The 23202-nt window shown below is 37.4% G+C and overlaps 1 protein-coding gene across 1 annotated transcript in view; it reads right to left on the bottom strand.

Annotated features, from left to right (window-relative positions):
• LOC136132225 (nesprin-1-like) overlaps positions 1-23202 on the bottom strand; it is a 144321-nt gene that overhangs the window by 61168 nt on the left and 59951 nt on the right. Inside the window, exons 11-24 of the mRNA XM_065889127.1 lie at positions 21761-21873; positions 21043-21211; positions 15780-15876; positions 14908-15110; positions 12935-13099; positions 12318-12470; positions 11167-11310; positions 8766-8939; positions 6652-6810; positions 6189-6353; positions 4299-4433; positions 1399-1557; positions 990-1198; positions 229-337 (exon numbers count right to left, since the gene is read on the bottom strand). Of these exons, the coding sequence (XP_065745199.1) occupies positions 229-337; positions 990-1198; positions 1399-1557; positions 4299-4433; positions 6189-6353; positions 6652-6810; positions 8766-8939; positions 11167-11310; positions 12318-12470; positions 12935-13099; positions 14908-15110; positions 15780-15876; positions 21043-21211; positions 21761-21873 (2154 nt within the window). The remainder of the gene's footprint in view (positions 1-228; positions 338-989; positions 1199-1398; positions 1558-4298; positions 4434-6188; positions 6354-6651; positions 6811-8765; positions 8940-11166; positions 11311-12317; positions 12471-12934; positions 13100-14907; positions 15111-15779; positions 15877-21042; positions 21212-21760; positions 21874-23202) is intronic.

Genomic DNA, 23202 nt, shown 5'->3' with positions numbered 1-23202 from the left:
TAGCTAAAGATGCATTAGAGGCACCACTGAGCATGACTAAATCTCAAAGCTAACATGATTCCATAGAAAAAAACCCCTGCAGTTCTCCACAGTACCAGGAGAAAACTTATTTTACGACCATTTTCAGGAAGTTAATTTCTTTATAGAAAGAAAACGTCAGTTAGAATGTTATCATTATTTTTTTATTCATGGATATTTTCTAATAACAAAAAATGGCCCAGAACTTACCTCTACAGCACATTTAACCTCTCCGTTGTTGGCAGTATCGATGGCCTTGTTCTTAATCCCCTTCAACTGGGTCTCCTTTGCAGATATCCAAGAGGAGAACTCAGAAATTCTGAAATAACACAGGTATTTTCTTATTAAAGGGAGAAAATATCCCCATGGTTAGAATACATTTTCTATTTTGAGTTTATTTATGGAAATTTAACCATCAACTGATTAGAAAATTGGTTAACAGATTTCATTCGACTGATTAGCAAACCGATTAACAAATTTCCCGGCAATGGTCCCTTCCACAGGAATGGCTGCCCCCTGTGCTCAGGCACTTGAAGGAACGAGAAGGCAGAGCGGATGGAGCTCGGCGGTGGAGGAGGGTGTGTCCTAGAGCCTGGGCACCTGCGAGTGAGGAAGGTACCACCTGAGGTCTGGCCTTACGTGTCTCCACCTGAGTGAGACAGAAACCCAAAGAGGCAGATGTCCCTCTTGAGGGATGTGAGGAAATCGGGGAGAAAGGGATTGCCTGATTCTGCTTCCAAGAGACAACATCTGGGTCACTTGGAAGTAAAGTACTTCACCTTGTTTCTGACTGAAACTCATTCTTTCAATTAAATGAGGCATTTCTGTATCAGAGCATGAACACAATTGTACCATCTGATTATCTTTCTTGTGTGAGATGAAACATACATCATGGCTTGTTTTGCAAAGATGTCTGAATTAACGGAATTAGGTAAGACTACATCCTTCTCTGGGAACAACCCCAAGACTACCTGCTGGCGTAGTCCTTCCACTTGTCTGGGTCTTCCACCAGCTTCACGTAGGTGCTGTCAATGGCGGCTCTGAGCTCCTTGAGGGTCACGTGACAGGTCTCAGACGTGTTCCGTACAGCGTCCCGGACTGGGAGTTTCAGACACAGGTCTTCAATAAGCTGTAACCTTTTCTCACAGAGATGATGAGGACCCTTGTCACTGAAGAAGATCTAATGAGCAATAAATGTTTTTATAATCCCTGTGAGAATCCACACAAGACTTTCAAATTTTCATAGCAGATACTCATCTAGTCTAGCAGTATAAAGTAACTAAGCTATTGAGTGTTTTCAGACCCAAATGAAAGTATCAGTTCTGTGCTTGAAGGAACATTGTGACTTTGAGGGGCTGCACTCAGGTGTGTGGGACGTACCCTGTGCTCTTTGATGATCTTTTCGCTGCCTTCCTGGGGCACCAGCTTGGTCTCTCGGTCCAGCTCAGCTCTGCATTCTTCTACAGACGCTAAGAACATGTTCTTCTCCACCTCGATCTTCAGGTGAAGCAAATGATATGGAGCTTCTCCTTGAAGATCCTACATGCCATGGGACGATTCCGAAAGACAAGATATCATTTCTGTACATTTCCAACTGAAGTACAGAATTGGTCCCTTTAGGACCAATATGATTTAATACCTACTGTCTTCATCGGGCTGCTGTGCTTTGTATTTTTCCAAGTACCAGGACCACAGAAAATCTTTTCAGCCTGCTGTTAGTTGTGTGTTTCCACAGTGATTATTCTACGTAATTTTTACAATAGCCCCACATAGTATTAATGTTCCTATTTTAAAGATTAGACCACTGAGGCTCAGGGTTAAGTAGAAAAACTCGATGTGAATCTAAATTTAAATCACACACTGATTCCACATACCCTCTTCCTAGCATGTGTCCCTTTAAATTTTCTCAACAGCCCTGTGAGGTAGGAAGGACAGATATTATACTCACTACACAAGGGAAGGAACTCAAGGAAACATTATCAGTGAAAAGGCCAGGATTAAGCAGCCCTCAGCTCCGACCACCTGCCATGTCTTCTTTTCCTCGGAGCATACACTGAGAAAATGAGCAAGCCAGCACGCGAACAACGTGAAACTTTTTACATTCTTCTTTGATACAAACAGAAGCTTCATCATTACCTTTAGTCCTACAATTTAATTTTAGCCAACCTGTCTCTTATGGATTTAAAAGATTATCTTTTTTTTTTTTGCAGTACACGGGCCTCTCACTGTTGTGGCCTCTCCCGTTGCGGAGCACAGGCTCCGGACGCACAGGCTCAGCGGCCATGGCTCACGGGCCCAGCCGCTCCGCGGCATGTGGGATCTTCCCGGACCGGGGCACGAACCCGTGTCCCCTGCATCGGCAGGCAGACTCTCAACCACTGCGCCACCAGGGAAGCCCTAAAAGATTATCTTTAAAATAAAACACTGAGATAACTGGTGAGAAAAATGAGTTAGGGCTTTGGAAAGAATAGGACAGACTATATCCTAGAGAGCTTAAAAGTGTGTGTGTATGTAAAATAAAATACAGCCTTCAATTATAGTCTCTATTCCATAGTACATATATGATAATATTAAGCTGCAAAGACATCTTAAAAAGCCTGGATTTCTTTAAGCGTCTTATTTTTTTTAATTTTCAAATTGAGCAAGTAAAAAGGTATTTCTTTTAATTTTTATTGAAGCAGAGTTGATTTACAACATTGTGTTAGTTTTGGGTGTACAGCAAAGTGATTCAGTTATACATACATATATATATCTTTTTTTCAGATTTTTTACCTTATAGTTTATTATAAAATATTGATTATAGTTCCCTGTGCTATACAGTAGATCCTTGTTATTTTTTAAAAAAGGACTTCTTTAACTTTGTTTTTCCTATGCAAAGGGCTGATTTTTTAGTCTACATTAATGAGATTAAAAAAAAGAAATCCGGGGACTTCCCTGGTGGCACAGTGGTTAAGAATCCGCCTGCCAATACAGGGGACAGGGATTCGATTCCTGGTCCCGGAAGATCTCACATGCCGCAGAGCAACTAAGCCCGCGAGCCACAACTACTGAGACTGCACTCTAGAGCCCGTGCTCCGCAACAAGAGAAGCCACCGCAATGAGAAGCCCGTGCACCACCGCCAAGAGTAGCCCCCACTCGCCGCAACTAGAGAAAGCCCGCGCACAGCAATGAAGACCCAATGCAGCCAAAAAAAAAAGTTAAAAAAAAAAATCCAGAAAGTATGAATAACACGACCTGATAGTGTTCCAGATGCCTATCTTCTGAACCCCGTGACTCCTTCCTCTAGTACATATGAAATTCACCGCTCAATACTCCCTCACAGCCGCTCTGTGAACCTGCTGCTCGCGCAGCTTCCTCCAGTCCGCCTCAAGGACGACACCTTCAAAGGGTCTCTGTTCTCCTGCAGCTGCTTCCCCTGACATGCAGATTCTCAAGTCGGCTTCCATGGCGATGGAAGGCCCCGCGCACGACACTCCAGTCAGGCTGAACCCCGTGGATCCCTGCGTCCCCACTGGCACAGCCTCCGGCTTTCTTTCTTTGTCCTCATCGCCCCCAGATCTGCTGCTTCTTTAAGGTCTTAGCTCAAAACTAATTATCTGCTTCACTGTTTTCCACTCTCCAAGTGGGCCCACTTCTCTCTTTCAAAGCTTTCATCAATATATTGCCTACACAATATATTTTGGGGGACTTATTGTATGTTATACTTCTATTATTTTGCAACTAATCATCTCCCTTACTGGAATCTAAGCTCTTTGGGGGAAAAGGAATATGCTTTGTTCATCATTGAATCCTTAACATCAATGTTTTTATTTATATGTTTCAAATCATAACAAGCTAAACCAGATGGCAAAATCCTTGAAAACTTCAATTACATATACTTATATACATATACAATGTAGATATTGTGTTAGGTACACTACTGAAATGAGAACTATTTCTTGTAATTTCAGTAGCACACCTAACATAACTAGGATGGGAAGAGTTTAAGAAATGTTGCTGAAAAAGTTAAACACCTTGATGTTCCTGCCCCCAAAAATAATCAGGAAAAGAAAAAGAATACTCGTAAGTACTATGATAAAACTGACGCTACTTAAAAATAGGAATGACACAATTCTATCATATTTTATCCTGTTTTATTCAAGTTCAGCTTTTTCGACGGGAAAAGTAACTATGACAACTTTCCCTGATTTCTAAATTTCTCTGACAATTGAACCTTCACACCCTCACGCTCTCGCCCATCATCCAAGACACACGACACCCCCATGTCGTCCTGACTCACCTTCCACTGTTTGTGGAGCTTTCTAACGGCTTCCTGCAGGCCCTGTTGCTCCTGCTCCGGGAGAATGTCGGTGAGCTCATCACAAGCTTTCAGGAAAGCATTGAGCACCCTCTGATCCAGCTGACTGAAAAACTCCTGGAGTGGAGAGGGGGAACGGGGTCAAGAGTGTTGGGCAGATAAAGACAGTGTCAGACACTAGACAGTGAAGGAGTCACACTGCTAAACAAGCCTCTTAGCCAGCTGCTGCCCTCTTCAAACCTTCTGGGCAACTACCATTTTTCTTTCAGGAACTAAGTATAATTATCTATAGTTATGAGTCAGAAATCACCATATCTGATTCAACTAGGGCTTTTTATGTTTTAGAAAAAAATCTTTGCAGTTTTCACATTTGGTAGAATATTCTAGAAAGCCAACGAGAGATCTTAAAACCTTGATCCCACAGTGATAGAGTTTTCGTTCCTCTCTGGTAAAAGAAGAGCTGAGTAGAAGCCAGGACTAATCCTCACAATCCCTCCTCACTCCCTAATAGCAATGTGTTCCAGACCTTGCTGGTTCATTATGAGCCATTTCTGCGTTCACACCAAGCACATGCATGAGCACACATGCTGTGGACTGAATTGTGTTGCCCCCCCGCCGCCACCATCCCGTCCCACCAAATTCACATGTCGAAGCCCTAACCTGCAAGGTAACGATATTTGAAGGTGGGACCTTGGGGAGGTGATTAGGTTTAGATGAGGTCATGAAGGTGGGTCCCTCATGAAGGAACTAGTGCCCTTATAAGGAGAGGTATTAAAGATCTTACTCTCTGCCATGTGAGGACACAGCGAGAAGGTGACCATCTGCACATGAGGAAGAGTCCTCACCAGAACACAGCCAGGCTAGTACCCTAATCATAGACTTCTAGTTTCCAGAACTGAGAAAATAAATCCCTGTTGCTTAAGCCACCCAGCCTGTGTATTTTTTATGGTAGCCCAAGCAGACAATTACAACATGTGCACAAATACACATGACTAAGTCTCACAAAGTCACATGACTAAGTCTCACAAAGTCTCAGGATTATGTATGCAGAGATATTTTGAAACAACAGTGATTCAAAAGAAAGTACCGCACAGTAGAGGTGTATAAACTTGAACGAGATGGTCACAGACCTTAACCCTAAATCCAGCCAGCCACATCGCAAATACATTGCACTCGTCCTTTGAGAGTGTGTTTTATACAAATATCCACTGAAATTTCAGGAAACGTAACTTGAAATATATGTTCTCAGAGGGCCCATCATCTCCATACACCATTTAACAGATTACTCATGTCTGCAATACTGACATGATTTAAACGAGTATGATTAACAAGGAGATGGCTTCACAATACTGGGTCAAGTTGTAGATCAGCTACCGAATTTCAAGTGACATGGTATCTATACTGTGATACGGTAGATTTATGAAGTGAGCACAAAGACATAGCCATCGACCTAAAGTTATCTCTTAAAAAGAATACGTTAGTTATGAAAGAGTTTTTCAGCTAAATAATGACTTAGTAGTTTGGAAAGCCTGAATTATTTATCCTGTGATTCTCTACGACTCCAGGGACTTAAGAATGGCCAATTATAAGGCAGCTCATCAACTGCTCTTCAGGTTCTTTTTGCTGCCATTTCTGTGGGTCTCATATGTAAAAAGTTTCTTCCTTCCTAACTCATTTCTCCCCCCTCCCCTCCCCCCTGCTCTTTCCCCCCCACCCCTTCCTCATCCTCTGTCTTCTTCTTCCCACTCTCTCTCTCTGTCTCTCTCTTTCTCTCTCTCCTTCTCTGTATTAGATCTTTATGCTCTTTTTATTTTTCCTCCAAGATGGTCTGCCCACGCCTCCAGGTCAAGGGCCCGCACGGGATGCACTCACGGTGTGTCTCTTCAGGAGGTCTTCTGGATTCCCCTTTTCCTCCATGCCCTCCTGAGCGATCCTCAGCACCTTCTCCAACTCTGCTCGAGACTCCTCAAACTTCTTCATCAAGCGGCTGTTGGTTTCCACATGTTTCTTCCAATCTCCAATTCTCTTTACCATATTCTTGATTGAAAAAATAATCATAATGGGATACTGATCTCTCATTATTGAAAATATCATTTTGTGAAAGAGTATTGTTTCTCTCAAAAAATACTTGGAAAGAATACATTTCATTATGATGAGAATAATCGACCTCTTAAATATTAATTAATATTAGAGAAAGCAGAAATAAAATTATTGGTTTCCAAACACCAGTAGATGAAGGATTTACCAAGAGTGAAGACATGAAACGCGATGATTACATGTCCTCCTTCTTGGAATTTTCCCTAGTTCACATCTCTAAAGCAGGCAGAGAACTTACCTGAAAAGCAACGTGCCCATCTGCAATCTTTCTCTGTAGCTTTGTCTGATCAAAATGCTTTAGCACGTTGCTCAAAGTCACAAACTTCTGAACACTATGACTGCCTTTCTCAACTTGGGTCATGGCTTTCTTACAGCTTTCTTGACAAGCTAACAGTTCCTACAGGGAAAGGAAACCCACAACAATAGTATTTAAAAGGGCAAGAAAGAAAGAGAGTAACCATTACAAAACAATAAGAACAGCATTATATAGCTTTTAGGCTTTTAATCAGCAGTAAGTAAAATCGAAAGTACAGAGAAGTATTGCTTTTCAGAAGAGCACAATTTTAAGCAATCACTGAAGTCAGTGCTTTTTACACGAGGCATTTAAATGTCACATTGAGTTTTCTGAATTTTTTTACATTTCACGCCCATCTTAATAACATCCGGAGGATGACAGAGCATCAAAATTGCTATCTGCCTAGTACCTGCATTCCTCCAACTAATAGGCCCATAATTTATTGAAAGGACAATTATGAAATCAATCTACATAACAGGTTATAATCTGACTCAATAAATTTAATACCAATGCACATTATAAATACTTTACTGAAAGTCAGACGCAGCAGATTATAAATCATTCTGTATCCTAAAATACACAACATTTGAGTTCCTACGGTTCCAAAGCTACCAACCTCATTAATAAAATGGTGGACCCCAGATCCTAACAAAAAAGGCAGCAGACCAAAGGGCCTGGGAAGACTTGGCAATTGTCACACATTTGCAGATGAGAAGCAGTGGTGACTCACAGGCCCTTCCATCTCTGATTGTAACGTAGGATCCCGGCAATTTGCTAGACAGCATGGAAGCTATTCACCTCAGCCCGAGGCAAGCAGTCATTTTTTGACTTGAAACCATACCACTTGCACTTCAACATCCTTAACTGCTTTGGAAAAGTATTTCAAACTGGTTATTTGGATACCAGTTTGGGTAACTTGGGTGCAAATATTAAGAGCAAGGTTTCTGTTTTGTTTTGGGAAAACAGAGTAAGGACACACTTTTTCCTTTTGGAGATTTAGGAGATAAAAGAGTAACATGTTAGCAAACTCTTATTAAGTATTATTGATATTTATTATTATTAATATATTAAATACAATTTTAATCATAGAAGGATTCTCTGACGGCAACTTATAGCAATTTGGGAACGTAAGAAATGGCACTTTGACTTCAAAATGAAAAACAATTTTTAGCCAGTATAATGAGAACCCATTAAAATAGGGCTTGGTGGTATAATCATTTTGGCTTACCATTAATAATAATAGTAATAAATATTAGTTGCCACCAGTTATAGAGTATGTGCTCTAATGGGTTAGTCACATTATAGAATATCTAATGTAATCTCCACGAGAAGTTCTCGACTTAGGTACTACCACCCCCATTTTAAGGTGAGGAAAAGAAGCTAATCAAGGCTTTGTAATTTGCTGTATCAGATCTGAATACCTGTCTGACTCGCGTCAGATACTCTCTGCTCTTTCTGCTAAGTGACACTGCCTCCCTTCCATGAATCTATTTCGATGACAACGGTGGCAAACCTTTTACCCATCAGTTTCACCCTCCTCTGATGCATAAGTTGATTTATAATAAACCAACTCAATAAGTAAATTAACGGCCACACTCAGGAGGCCGTTCTGCATACAGATCTGCTTACTAAAAGTAAGACAAAGAAAAATGATTAGTACTCCAAATATATTTCCAGAATTTTATGGTCATGTAAACAGCCCTAGTCCTAGAGGCAGGAAAAGATCTCGTAAGACACAAATGATAGATACTGGCTAGAAATGGAATGCAATTATTTATTTTTTTATATAGCTAAATAGATACAATTTAAAATTTATCTGTAAATTTTTTATCTATATAAATATACCTATATATAAGTATCGAGAGATATAAAATTTTTATTTTATCTATGGTGGATAGGGTTTTCATCTTTAGACATGTGTTTTTGTTTTGAGTTGCCAGTACTAGTCTAGAGAAAGGTTTCTTGTCCTGTCACTGAATTTCTATCATTATATGCACCTCAGTCTTATCACACACGCATTAAATTAACTCCATCTCCTGAAGGGGACTTTTCCTTACCTGACGTTTCTGTTTAAAAAGAGCACTTGATTGTGCCTCGTGCTCAAGAACTGTCATAATTTCATCGATTTTCCCAAGTGAGTCATAAAAGACCGTCATCTGCTTTTCTAATTCTTCCAACGGTAACAGCAGCTGCTGAGACTCATAAAGGAGTGGAGAGTAACAGTCTTTGACCTTTAAAAATGCAAAGACAAAAATTCCATTAAAGGCCATTAAGGACCATAGCTCTCAGGAATGTTTTCTTCAGGATAGGGTCATTTTGGGCTTACAGAGCTCCAGTGACATTCTTTAATATTTCCTGTGTATTATTCAATTTTGACGTAAAAAAATACACTACTGCTATACCACTGAGACAAGTAAATGCTATGGAGTTTTCTCATGAAAATTCATCTAAATCATCCATCTGGATAGCACTTGCTCATCTAAATGATGTTAGTGAGCCAGATGGCATCAAATTCCACTTCATAAACTCTGAAACCCATCTTCCCTCTGGCCTCAGAAGCTGACCTAAGACAGGCATGAATTACATTATCTAGACCAACTTGTACCTTCCTACTTTAGTTTCAAGAACTCTACTACTCGATCCCTTAACCGCAGACAAACTTACAAACGTGTTGACTCATTCTTCCCAGAGAGGCCCTGTGCTTTCCTAACCTCCTCCAAGCTCCACACTTTGCTATTCTTCCCCTATCCACATCCCACTCATGACAAGCGCTCATGTCATATAAAAATTAATTTACAAAGGTTCTCACGCAAGAACATGTCTCTCTAGTCTGAACTGGCCCAGCCGTCATCTGTTACTTGTCTTTTAAAAAAATGCTGTTAGTTTATACACCTGCATTGTCTTTATCTTCACGATGAGCTCCTGGAGATGAAGATCTCCATAAAGCGTCTGCCTTGTCACATTTATGTCGGAATCCAGCACCTCATACAATCCTGCAAGAACTTCCCGTCCCCCTCATTTTATTTAGAGTTTCTCCCAAAGCATTACTTTTGGAAACCAAGAAAGGAAATTAAGTACTCATTAGTAGACCATTTGTTTTTTTCCTTACATTATAATTATTCTCATGCTCTTGGATGCACTGCCTGAAAGAGAAAATCATCTAAAGAACGCTCCTGTCCTATTGCCGCAAGGCTCAGCTAAAATTACTGAACAAAATAAAGAGAATCTGCTGACATGTATAAAAATCAGTGTGCTTCAGAAGTCTTCCCTGGATACAGCAGGAAACTTACCAAGATGCTACATCTAATGCAGCAATTAAGAAAGCATGATGACTTACGTGTGTCTAAAAGAGTACTTTGCTTTCTCAGAAGTTTCCGTAAATCACTAAACCTGACCTAGGCTAAGATGTGCCAGCCCAAGACAGGGCTCTAAAGGCTGCTTGAAGGTTACAAGTTGTTGACTCCAAATTGTACCCAATCTTTATAAATAATCTTAACTTGATTGCCTGAAAGAATTTAAAATTGCCATTCTACTATATACCAGTTTGACAAAATTTTCTTATCTTTCATGGCCATGATTCTTCTTATTTTCATCTATCTCACTTATTCCTCTCTTTCATTAATTCTCCACAGCTGGTTTCATATTGGCTATTCTCTTTCTACTTTTCCTCTCCTAATTAACAGGGTTTTCTGCTATTTTTTCCTTTGCTGTCCAATTCTTCATTATGAAATTTTTCCATTCACTTATATAATCACTCCTTTCTTTTACCAGGTATTAATTACACAATCTAAGTGGACTCTGCCACAGTATCATCTTCATAAAATTCAACTTCAGATAGATAAAAAAATCCCAGTGCAACTTCCAAGCTCTTAAGGAAAATCCCTCAATAGAACAGAAAAGGCTTATGGCTAGTGCTTGATATTCACTGAGCTTCCCACACAGAAGTGGCATAAATGTACATATCTTAAATCCAAGGTAGCTCTGTGAGATGAAGAGGGAGACTTTTCACTGCATTGTGGCCGTGTAAGCGAAAAATACCATAAATAATCTCAGAGTGGACGTACGTCAAATACATCTCAATAAAAGGTATTTGGGAATTCTTTCTCATTTAAATATATGATGTCTTCCTCCCCCTTCTTCTTCCTATTCTTCTCCCCTTGCTTCCCTCTTTGTTTTATGGCTTTCAACTGGTCCTCTGTCCTCCCAGAGGAGGCCTATCTTTCTATAAAATACAGCTACTAGTACCTCTAAATTAACAAAGGTAATGCTTGGTATCAGCTCCATAGTTTCATTTTTTAAACTCATGACAAAGTTACTAGATGAAGAATCCCAATAAGAAATAAAAACATGATCTGCTAACAAGTAAATGATTTGCCCACGATGACAGAGAACGAGTAAGGTGAGCTGGAGGCAGTGTTGGTCCTGCATAGAGTGTCATGCTTTAAAATATTTTCCCACCTTGGTTAGCTGCTCTTTGAGCCCAGACATGGTTGCAAACATTTCGTTAGCTTCTTCTTGGGAGATCTCTTTGCTAATGAGGTGTGCTGTCTTTGTAATCATCTTATACTGAGCATCCATCACAGGCACCCTCTGCTCAATATCCTACATGAATCATTGAAACAGCTCCATTACCACGTGATACATTTCCTCTTAATTTCAAGATCTGACAACTGGACACAAATCAGTATGCACTGAATAAAACTCTAGACCTGTCATCATCTTTTGGCGATTCCAATGACTACTTTCCTTCATTACTAATATATGATATACTAGTAATATCATACAAATAAATGTTTCCTTTAAAAGTCACCATAATGCTTAAGCTAACCTAAAGATAAACTGAGGTAATCTTTACACTTTCAAAATACGTATGTTAATGTAGTATGGAAACATTATATCAAGTAAGTGCATGTTAACAATTTGGGGCAGTTCCTCTGATTTTAAAAATGAAACAACTTTTTCTTTAAAAGAAGTAATACATTGTCATTGTAGAAATTTATAAATTAGAGATAATAAGTTAAAGAAAATTTAATACAGTCTTCTCACACCAGAGCCAACATCCTTACCACCACAAGGCTCTGCTAAAATTACTGAACAAAATTAGTATTTTTCCTGTGTGTGTTTACACCCATTTTTTATTTTTACCAAAAAGTGTTGATACTATTTTTGCTTTCCTTACTTAATAGTATATTGGAAAAGCCTTTCTATGTCATTAATATTCTTCCATTACTTCATTTTTGAGAGCTGCAGGGTATTCAAAATATGTAAACAGCACAATTCATTTAGCAAATCCTTTATCATTGGAGGCATTTATGTAGAGGTGTTAACTCCAGACGTCTGTGTTTTCCTAGTACTTTATATAATTTGATTGTAGAAAATAAAAAATCTCAATTAAAATACTATTTTGAAGTTACTCTATGGTCAATAAACCTCTACAAAAAATTCAAATAGATTTTTTTATGAGAGGTGCAAATCAGGATATGTACACATGTCAAATGATATCAAGGAGACACGGAAACAGCTTTTGCAATGGCCTAAAGTAACTTCACTGATCTTTCTATTCACAATAGAATTGGTTTTTCACTTTGTGTTCCAGAAAATCAGCTCACCTCTAAGTCTTGAATTAATAACTTGACATTAATAAAAGAGACTTCTAAGGGCTCTGAAAGTTTCCTAAGGGCTTCAGCTGCAAAGTCAGACAGGGTAGTAACACAATCTGTGTATTCTTTCTTCATTCTGTCCAACTCATCAGCTCGAGCATACTGTTAAGAAAAGGGAGGGGGGCAACATCGAAAGCCATTAAGCCAAGACTCTGGAAGCTTGTAACTTTCACTTCTACGTACTCTCTGGAATGGTTAGGTGGTAGGAAAGACTCTAATTCCTGATTCTTATTTTAGATACACTTGAAGTTAGTCCAAATACTGTGAAAAGAAGAAAGGAACTAGCAGAGAAGCAACAAATTATGATTTGATGCATGAATCATTCCATATAAGTAGGTTCCATATGTCAACATAATCCTTAATCAAGCTTTACATTTCTGTTATGTTCCTCCATTACAAATGGGAAAGAATAAAGGACCAAATATAAACATAACGGTTCTAAACACATCTGTACTCTGCCTTAATAAGCCCATGCTATAACAATAAAAGAGTCTCTAAACAGCCTGTTGATCACAACATTTATGACGCACCCATGTTCTAGGCATAAATAGACCTGAAAAACATACTTGCTTGACTTCCATAAACAACTCTCTCCATCGTCCATTTAGCAACAGTAACTGCTGTTTGAGATCACGGGACACCATCTCATCACATGTTTCAATCAGAAAATTGCCAGCATCGTTCATGGCCGTGTGCTGCTGTATCCAATGAGGCAGATTTCGAAAAAAATCCTACACGAGAAACAATGCGCACTACTGTAAACCATACGCCAAAAGTTAATAAATGACATGAAAGTAGCCAGACTAAGAGAAATACCTTTGCTCTAAAATTTGTGCAAATTTTAAGGGGAATCCTAAATTTCTTTCAAAATGGAAACTTTTAATAAAGAAGGTCAAAAATATGAACTAGAAACGCTGAATGTCTTTTTATAAGAATATATGCAATATCTTTTGCTGAAGACAAAACAAAACATGACGACCCTTTGGTTATTCCTATTTTAGAGAGGAAAAAGCTGAATTTCGGTGAGTGTAAGGGACTTGTGCCTATAGTCTTTAGGCTAGTAAATACCAGTGCCAAAGTCACCTAAAAGGCATAATATTTTAGGGAAATGTAGAGCTGTCTTAAAAATCGTTTGACCTGTTACTTCTGATTTTATTCTATTTTATTTTATTTGTTGGCTGCACCATGTGGCTTGTGGGATCTTAGTTCTCTAACCAGGGATCAAACACGTGCCCTCTCATGCCTCAGCAGTGAAAGCACAGAGTCCTAACCACTGGACCGCCAGGGAATTCCCAACTTTTGGTTTTAAAATCTGAATACTGTACATGAAGATAATTAACAATCACAGAGATAAACCCTTGAAGGAAAAAATTAAATTATCTGGGCCAAGAACACAATACAATGACATCCTTCCTTACTTAAGGTCACACACTTGGCTATGGAACAGCTTCCACTTGATTTCGAATTAAATGCATATGTGCGTGTGCATACACACACGTATACACCACGGTGAAAACCAAGGACACCAAAGAGAATTCAAAATCGATTTCCTAAGCCATGTGCAGGAGGACTTCCTAGATAAATCGATGAGAACAGTTCTGTATCTGGTGGGTATAGTCCCTTGGATGAAATTAACACATGACATCTACTAGGGCACTGCCAGTCTAACCAGAAAAGCCAAAATCTGTGTGGGTTACAGCTGCTCAGCCACACAAAAATACTTAATCTATATGAAATATAGAACGGGAAAATATAAAAATTATACATCTACTTGTACAACATAATAACAGAGGAACCAATCTTGCATGACAAGCAGTAATTCTAATATAAGTACTGTACTTCTTCATGGGAATCTGGCATTTTAATCTTTTACATACATATAAATAGTTTTTCCATGAGAAAAATACCAAGCTCCCATTAAGAAGTGTATATACAGAAATCAGTCCATTCCATGTGATCTTTTAATGTAAATGATATTAAAGTAAAACAGTTAACTCTTGCAAAAAAACACACACTCCTGTAACCGGAGGAAAAACATCACTCCTACTGAGAATAAGACCGTTGACTGAGGGTTGATAAAAATCCCAAAAAGAATAGCCAAAGAGACAAAAATGTAGTGACCCATCTGTTGAACCAGTGTATGCCATCACACAGATTTAGTACTACTTTAGCCAAAGTTGTTTTCATCTTCTCTTAAATTAGGAAATCCTCAGAGGCTGTGCACTGGACCTGCCCCTTCAAGCCCAGACCTTACTGTGTGTATAGCGCCCTCTGCTGCCTATCGGGTTTGGCCACTGCTCCATGGGTTACTGCTCTTCTGAATGCAAAAGTCAAACACTGTTTTAACACAACTTTTATAAAGCAGCCTGTTTCTTGGTTTAAAATAATTTAATAACCTGAAAATGCAGCTTTTCAGGCAAGGTCAAGATTTTTGTAACACGTTTTCAGATATAGAACACTCCCCAGACAACTCTGCTGTGAAAATCTCCTATTTCTGAATTCACCTGTGCTTGTTTCCTTTTATAAGAAGCAGTCTTACCTTTTTGGCATGTTCTGACTGATTTAGCATTTTCTCAGCATCCTCTAGCCAAGCCTGAAGACTAGCCACGGTATTGTCATATCGGTCCCAGTTGGCAATGACTTCTTCCAGCATGCTGCGCACGCTTCTGACTTCCACTGAGAGGTTCCTCCACTGGACAGTGGTTTCATTCATGAATTTCATCACGTTCTCAGCCTCTTCCACTGAAACGGATAGAACAAATTATAATCCTTATTTTATCTTTTAAATCCACCACACCTTTTTTCTACAGTTTATACACTGGTGCGCGTTCCTAATTCTTCCTAGGATTTTAAGTTCAACAGATATAACGTTAGAATTACATTCAGCTAATGTTGGGGACATGTTATACCTTACTCATAGGTATTTATTACGATTAAAGGCAATGATATATTTAAAATTCCTGATAAATGGGATGCAATAAATGACATATATTTGTCTGCATAGTATAATCACAAATGCTATAGTTCATTTTTGGCAAATATGACAGATATATCTGCAAATTGAAACAGACATATTTTACAATTGTGTCTTTACACTAACTTTTCATAATATTCAAGTCAGTCCACTTTTTGCCTTTAACCGTTGGAATTGAAAATAGGTTTGAGTATTACAATTTAGGAAAAGAATGCTTATTTTCCTCTCTCTCAGAAGATCACACACACAGACATATGATTATACAGGACAGGCATTGCACAAAGTCAAGGGGACTGAATCCAGTATGTGCTTTCCAGGCCAATGGCATGGTCACACAGAGATTCTGCAGAGAAAAAAATGATTTGATCATACTGAAACCTGTAGGCTCTAAATTCTACTGTATTCAATACTGCAACCAATTCTGTCTTGTGTTTTACCTGAACCATCAGCTTTGACGTACATCTCAGCTGTCTGCTTCAAGATCTGGTATGTCACTTCATATTGTTCAAAGAACTTGCTATTTTCTATAAAAGACTAGAAAAAAAGGGAATGGTTAAACGATAACCAATACTGGCTTACACAGACATGCCAAAGTCAATTTTCTTCAGTATAGGTATGTGGATATGTTACCCAAACCTACCAACCTCATTCTTCTGAAAAATATCAAACTAATTCAACTGCCATAAATAACCTGACTATTTCTGAGAATATAACTTGATTCTACACTTTTAATTCTAATTCACTCCTACTTTGAGAAAATATTATATTACTCCTCCACCCAAGGGTTTGCTTTTAGAAGAGACAGAAGTTTCTCCAGAGAACCTGGGGCTACCATTTAAAAAGCACTAAATTTGGAACAAGGCTGTAAAGTGTCCCACTGTGTTTTAGCTGTAGGGTCTGTCGCTCTTTGAACAATAATTCTGGTGAATCATGACTCTGAGGAACTTCAGATTATAAATAACTGGCACAATGCAATGCACACTTTCTTAAAATAAAAAGTAAATACAAAAATATTTACAAGTAGAAAAACATTAAATAATCACACATTCCATCCACGTTATCCATATGCTGTCATATTTCTATTACCTAGTATAAAAATTAAAGGTAAGACATGTCTATATCTATGTCTGTATGCAACTTACATATGTATTAGAGTTACTATAAGCAAATGGATACCATAAAATTGAGAACATACAAAAAGTCCTTAGGTGAGTTTTATTATTGTTAACTCCAGGAAATATGAAATAATTCCTATTTCAAAGATGATTCCTACTTCTGTAAAGTAGAAAATTTATGTAATTATAGATGACAACATACTACCAAAGGCTTCTTAATTTCTTTAATAGCATAATTAGTTCCTATGATGTAAACTCAGTAAAATACTTTGTGTCACTATTATAAAATACAAAATTAGCCTTCAAAAACCAGCTGAAGTCCTGAATAGGATGTTGATGAATGCTTAATACGGAGATGCAAAATGTTTGTGTGCAGAGGCAAAACTATTCATACAGCAATTTCATAGACATCCCTAGATTTTATTGATAGAAGTTTATAGTATTTCAAGATTATATTAAAATACATATAATACATTTCATATCATTTTATGTTTGCATTTACTTATATTGTAACTATTCTTCAAAGATATAATGAATAGAGAAAGCTGTGAACTACCTGGGATGGGGTTCCCTGATGAATACCTTATTCAATAACTTTAATACGCTTTATTATTTTTGCATGAGAATTGGTTAGTTCATTATTTAGCCTTATGTCTTACTCCCTTAACCTCTGCCTGCTCCCCAAGTGGGGAAAGAGTAATTTAGTGGAATTTAAATTTTGAATAATTCAACAAATAGGGAGGTCCTGGTTTGATCAAAAATGGAAGATTACACCTAATGTTCAAGACACTGTAAGAAACTGAAGAGATAAATATATTTGGCAAAGTTTAAAACAAGAGTCTCCATTCAGTTTGGACACAAATTCCAAGAAGCTAATGGAAAAAAAATTGTTCGAAGTGTCAAATAAATGGGAAATAGTGCCTATACTGGACATTAAGACTTACACATGCTTTTGCTAGAGTGGTTTACAAATTCATTATAATTGAATAAGAGAAAAGTTAATTCCAGTTTTCATTTTTGGCCTAGGGTAGGAGCAGGGAGAATGCTTTTAGCATAGTATAAATGTCGTCGAGATTCATTTAAGTGCTTTCCTATGAGGAAAACTAGGTAATTAATTTTTGAAGAAAGAAAATTTACTTGTTATTTTAATTTTTGTTTCATTTATTTTTGCCCTTTTTCTCTGAGTCCTGAGTAACTCCATTTAGTAACAAAATTATTTTGTCTATTAGAATCACTTTAGCAGGAGGGCTGCTCAATCACCTTTTTTGCTGTGAGCTACCTAGATAAAGTCTCTCAGAAGAATGCAAAATTAAGCACAAATGTTATGTTTAAAATAACAGTGACAGGATTAGTTTATTTCTTTCAAAATATGGCTTACATTTGGATATCAAGTTCAACAGATAAGACATGCTGGTCAAGGGACTTTTAAAGTTGGTGGCACTTCAAGAAAAATAAGATATCTCTTTATGCTACAAAATGCAAAGTATTGGTGGAAGGGACTAATTTTCTACTCTCAAAAGATAAATATAGATATAATAAATTAAAAGCTCATCAATTTCACTCAAAGGGAGGTAAACCAGACAATTTAAGATTTTAAAAATCAACTTTGAGAAGTAGCTTCATTAGAACTGCCTATTTACTTTAATAAAATCATTACAAATAATAGACCATATGTTCACATTACTTGTTGCATTCACATAGTCTACGCTCCCAAGAGCTCTTCTTTTATGTGAAAGAATGAAACGTCGTCTCATTTCTTCCATTGTAAAATTGGAGCATGTGTTAACTAACATGGTTATGTCATGAACAATTCAAACCAATCATCTTCTGATTTACATTACAGTATGTAATCTCTCACCTGGATCATGTGGCCTAATTTAATCAACAAGCATTTGTGTAGTATCTTCCAAGAATTCCTTGAGCACTTAGGGGTTACGTACCTTACGTAGCCCCTATGTAGCTCTCTAATTCCCTAACTCTTGTAAAAAGTATCTTTTTTTTGCAGATGAATAAAATTGAATTGAGAATTCAGACTAAGGAAAAGATAATTATGGAACCCTTACATCCCAAATATTACTTTGCTTATTGATGTAGCAGCATATGGCTGATTACAATCATTTCTTTTAGAAACCAAGTGAAGGATTATATTTAAGAAACTGATTTTATGAGTTTATTTGAAAGTCTTCATGCACCTTGAAATAGTCTGTTCTAAAGAGAATGATTTTCCCAAAAACTTCAAAAGAATGAGAGAAGCTCTATGGGGTATGAGACAGAAGGAAAACAATAATGAGTCAGTCTTTTTTCCTTAAAAAATCCCTAATATTCTATTATTATTATTGTTGTTGTTGCAGTTATTAAAACTTTGGGAAAGATTAAGTTATTTATAAGGTCACATGGGTAGCGAGTAGTTGAGCCATGGTTCAACACATTTCTACGTGACTGGTGTCCAGGCTTCAATAATCTCTCCCACCTCACCCCACCCTGCCCCAATAACATGCCGCCCATAACAGACATGATAGTAACTAGCAGGTTGCAGTATGGAAGTGTAAAATACTGTCAATTACGGACCAGCATTAAATGGAACTGATACTTATGTGAACTATATGCTTTGGTTCACTGAGCTGCAAGAGATCACTTTAATTATTTGGTCTTTTCGGTTTAAAAAAAAAATTTTAAAAAAAACCTTTTTTTCCCAGCCAATTTTGTTAGAGAGTAAAGTTCAGTACTTAAGCACAAAGGTTTCTGATTCGGGAAGATGTGGATTCAAATCCAGATTCCACTTCTTACTAACTCTGCCACCTGGAGCATGTGACCTGAGCGTTCAAAGGCTCGATTTCCTCAGTGAAACAATGTGAAAATGCCCAGGCCACAGGGTCATCGCTGAGAAGGAAGATGACACATGTAAAACACTTGGCACATAGAAAATATCAATATCCTACAATTATTAAAACTATTAAACTACAAATGCCTTAAACCCCTTTTTGAAATAGAAGCTTAGGCGATAAATATGCATTTTTTATCAGGTGATAAAATATTAGGAAATATTTATTAAAACCCGATATATTTGTAGAGTTATTAGCAATTTTACAAATAATTTTGAGAGTTACGTTACCTAGCAGTTTAAAATTAGCAGCTCAGTGAATGTCTATGAAGTAGGCAGAAAGTACTGATTTTTTTTATTCATTAGTAATAATTCTTTACTTACATATGCTTTAGTTGAGAAGTTCAAAGAGAATTATTAACATCTTTGTGTTGGAACATTAACCTGGTGGAACAGTCCCATTAGGTATTTCAACCTAATTGGCTCTCCTTAAATAGCGAGAACAAAGACGCATCCTGAATAATTACCTCTGAGCTCAGAGTGTATCATTTGGCATGATTAAACCCGAAAATATAAATGCATATCTGTATTTAATATTTTTGGGACTAATGCAATTGCTTAAACTTAAAAAGAAAATCAGATTTCTCATTACTTTCCAAAATCATTCAAAATGAATAAGGGAACATAGTGTCACAGATTCCACATTTTTGGACAAATGTTTCCTAGAAAATTGTAGTAAATCTAAAGAAAGATTTTATCGTTAACCTGTTAAACTTTTTTTTTTTTCAAATTCATGTTGTTCATTTAGCGCTTAGAAAATAAAATTAAAATGTAGCAAAATATATTATGGTTCTAGGATGTAAAGATATGGTTTCAATAAATATTCAGTCATGCCACTTACAGAGCCACTGAGAGCACTCAGGTTAGAAATGGGCTTATATTTTAAATTCATCAATTTATCATTTAGAACTTGTGATTCAATATAAATGGAACAGTTACAGGACTGAGATGCCCTATTAACATTAATTTTGTGAGCTAATTTGTATTGCTAATAAATTGGGGGGGCATGTTTAACTAAGAGAAATAAACTGCCTTTAATAATTATAATTCTCTGATTATATGTAAATGGAAACTGCTAGTTACAGAATAACCTACTTTCCTCCTTAATGCAGGGCTACTACTCTATGTAAATATAGGATTATCTATGCTGATAGCCCAAAATACGAGAAACTCTTCAAAAATTAAGTTGGTACAGAGATTTGCAGACAAAATTTTACTTTTCCTGGGTGCACACAGGAAGCAGTGAAGCTCACAGAATGACTGTAAAAACGGCATGCTTGACCTAATCTAAAAAAAAAAAAAAAAAAGATAGTCCCCACATGAACAATCGAGGATTGTTCTACACTACCCATGATTGGATTTTAGAAACATGAAGATAATCTTTAAGTATTTTAATTCCAGTTCAGTAGTGAGTTCACAGTCAGTTGTACACAATGCAAAAACTTGCTTTTTTAAAGCAATAAAGCCAATCACAATGGTTCAATATGATTACTGCAGCAAAACCTTTCATATCTCCAAAGAATATAGGTATATATTTCAGATTGTTGTGAAAAGCTCACAAACTTACATCAAACCCATTTAACACACTGGTACCTTAATGTTTAAATTCAAGATAAAAAGTAACAAGTGTCCAATAAACTAGAAGATATTAGATACTAAAGCCAGGTGTCCTCTGACCTCTCTGTCAGCGCCAGGGAGACTTACCATGTAGTTCTGCAGAAGCAGCTCCACTGAGCCTCTCCTCCCATACTTGATGATCCAAGACTTCAGCTTTGACTCTGCAAGAACCAGCAGTGAGAGCAGACGGTACTTTAATTCTAGAAATTCCATTTTCATTAAGTGTAGCTCTGATGTGGAGGAAACAAAATGAAACCTAGAAACAAAACACAGGGAATTTACAGAATGTAACTAATAGTAACAGAATGGGGCTTACTTAACCTGTTACATGTGAGTATTAAATAAAATGCAGGCACAAGGTCTTCTAAACTCTGGCTGATCAATCACTCAGGAGATCTGGTTCTGTTTCTAGCTCTGGGTTTAAAGGCAAATCACAATTGATGGAAGTCTTTGATTTAGTTCTTTCCCCTGCCAAGATAGCTCTCAACTGTTTCTTTTATAAGCTGTTTTTGCAATATTACATAATGTTCCTCACAGTACTGAATAAAAATACAGCCTCTGAAGAAACCATTTCTGTCATTTCCAGGCTGTGGGTACATGCAGGTTTACTCTTTTCAACTAATAATATACTAGAATATTGGCATTCTTAACATACGTTATGGGAACCCAATTTTTATGTACCAAATGTAAGCACCTCTGTAAAAAAAAAAAAAAAAGTCAATTCATTGAAAGAAAAGAAATGGGGGAAGAAAGCATCCACCGAGCCTTTTAAAGACACTTCATTTAAAACCGGACATTCTCTTACCTCTCAGCCATGTCCTCTAATTGATCAGGTGGTACTGGGATCCCGTTAACAGACCTGGTTCGGTAGATTTCATGGAATGCTCTTTTGTGGGCATCTGTGTTTTGAAGCAGATCCTAAGATACAATTAAAAAAAAAAAAAAACGAGGAAACATGTTCACAGGAGGCTAAGAAGCATGCTCTTCAGCTTGCACGGATGAGGCAGTGTATTCAACAATCTGATTGTGCTTCCGTAGCCACACGCGGCTTGGTGCCGGTCACAGGCTTTTACCTTGTACAGGAACCTGGGTGCTTGTCCATAAGGCCCCGTGCTAGAGCCGTAGCTAATAATTATGGCATCTTTTAAACACACATGACACTTGCACAGAAATGCATTTAGACATTTTAAAGGCACATGGTCCAAAGGGAAATGTAGTCAGTGCTAAAAACAGTGATTGTTGGTGATTTTCTCTTTCCCTGATTTTGAATCTGCTGATTTTTCAAAGCTTAAAACTAAGCACAACTAGTTTAACCCTTTAATGGTCAAAATAAAAATGTTAAATTCTCTACGGTTATTCTATTTTGAGTGCATGAAGGGTACCATAAAGTGATGTTTGCTTGCCATCTTAAAGTAAGTCAATTACATTACAACATATTATGAAAATACCCTTGTGGTTAGGAGATTTCAATCAAGCACAGGGAATGTCCCACAGATATCACATGGGAAGAGTAAATGTGATGTTTTATAAAGATTCTTTCCAGATTGTATAGAACTCCACAAATTTTAATAATTTATTTAGATTGGTTTTCTGGGTTTTTCACTGTCAAAAGACATATTTATATAAAGACTTACATGTACTTCACAATTCCTAACCAATTTCTCACACAGAAGTAAAGAAAGAGAAAGGTGAAAGTAGATTCATGCCATATTTTCTAGAGCTTACGTTGTTTCTCAGTAGCAGAGTAAATAGCCAACAGTTTGTCACTCACTGAAAAATAACATATATTAGCCCACCAGAATGATACATTAAAACTAACAGTTTCTCTCACACTAAGATTTAGTAGATTAATTGGAGAAAACAGAAGCAAAAACCAGCCTAAATCGTAAGAGATACACTTGATGGAAGGGTACACATGAAGGCTTTCATACATAAAGATGTGAAAGTCATATGTGTTTGTTCACACGAGTGAAATCAATTTTCTTTTAATTCGGGGACATTAGTGTTTTTACATTGTAGAAAAAAATCCAGGACCAAACTATTTCTATCCTGATATATATTTGCTATTACCACCTTTTGACCTGCTTTGAGTCTGTAGGTAACCGCACAGATATTCACAAGTCCCCTGCTCCCAGAGGGAGGGTACTACAGGCATCTCAGAGCTGATTACAGAGGCCAGAGGACTGTCCTAGAGCAGCTACTGCCTGTGCGTGCATTTGAGTCACTCTCTACTCCCTCCTTAACATC

This window comes from Phocoena phocoena, chromosome 12 (genome assembly GCF_963924675.1).
Source record: "Phocoena phocoena chromosome 12, mPhoPho1.1, whole genome shotgun sequence".
NCBI classification, from domain to species: domain Eukaryota; kingdom Metazoa; phylum Chordata; class Mammalia; order Artiodactyla; family Phocoenidae; genus Phocoena; species Phocoena phocoena.
This window is presented reverse-complemented; position numbering and strand designations above follow the sequence as displayed.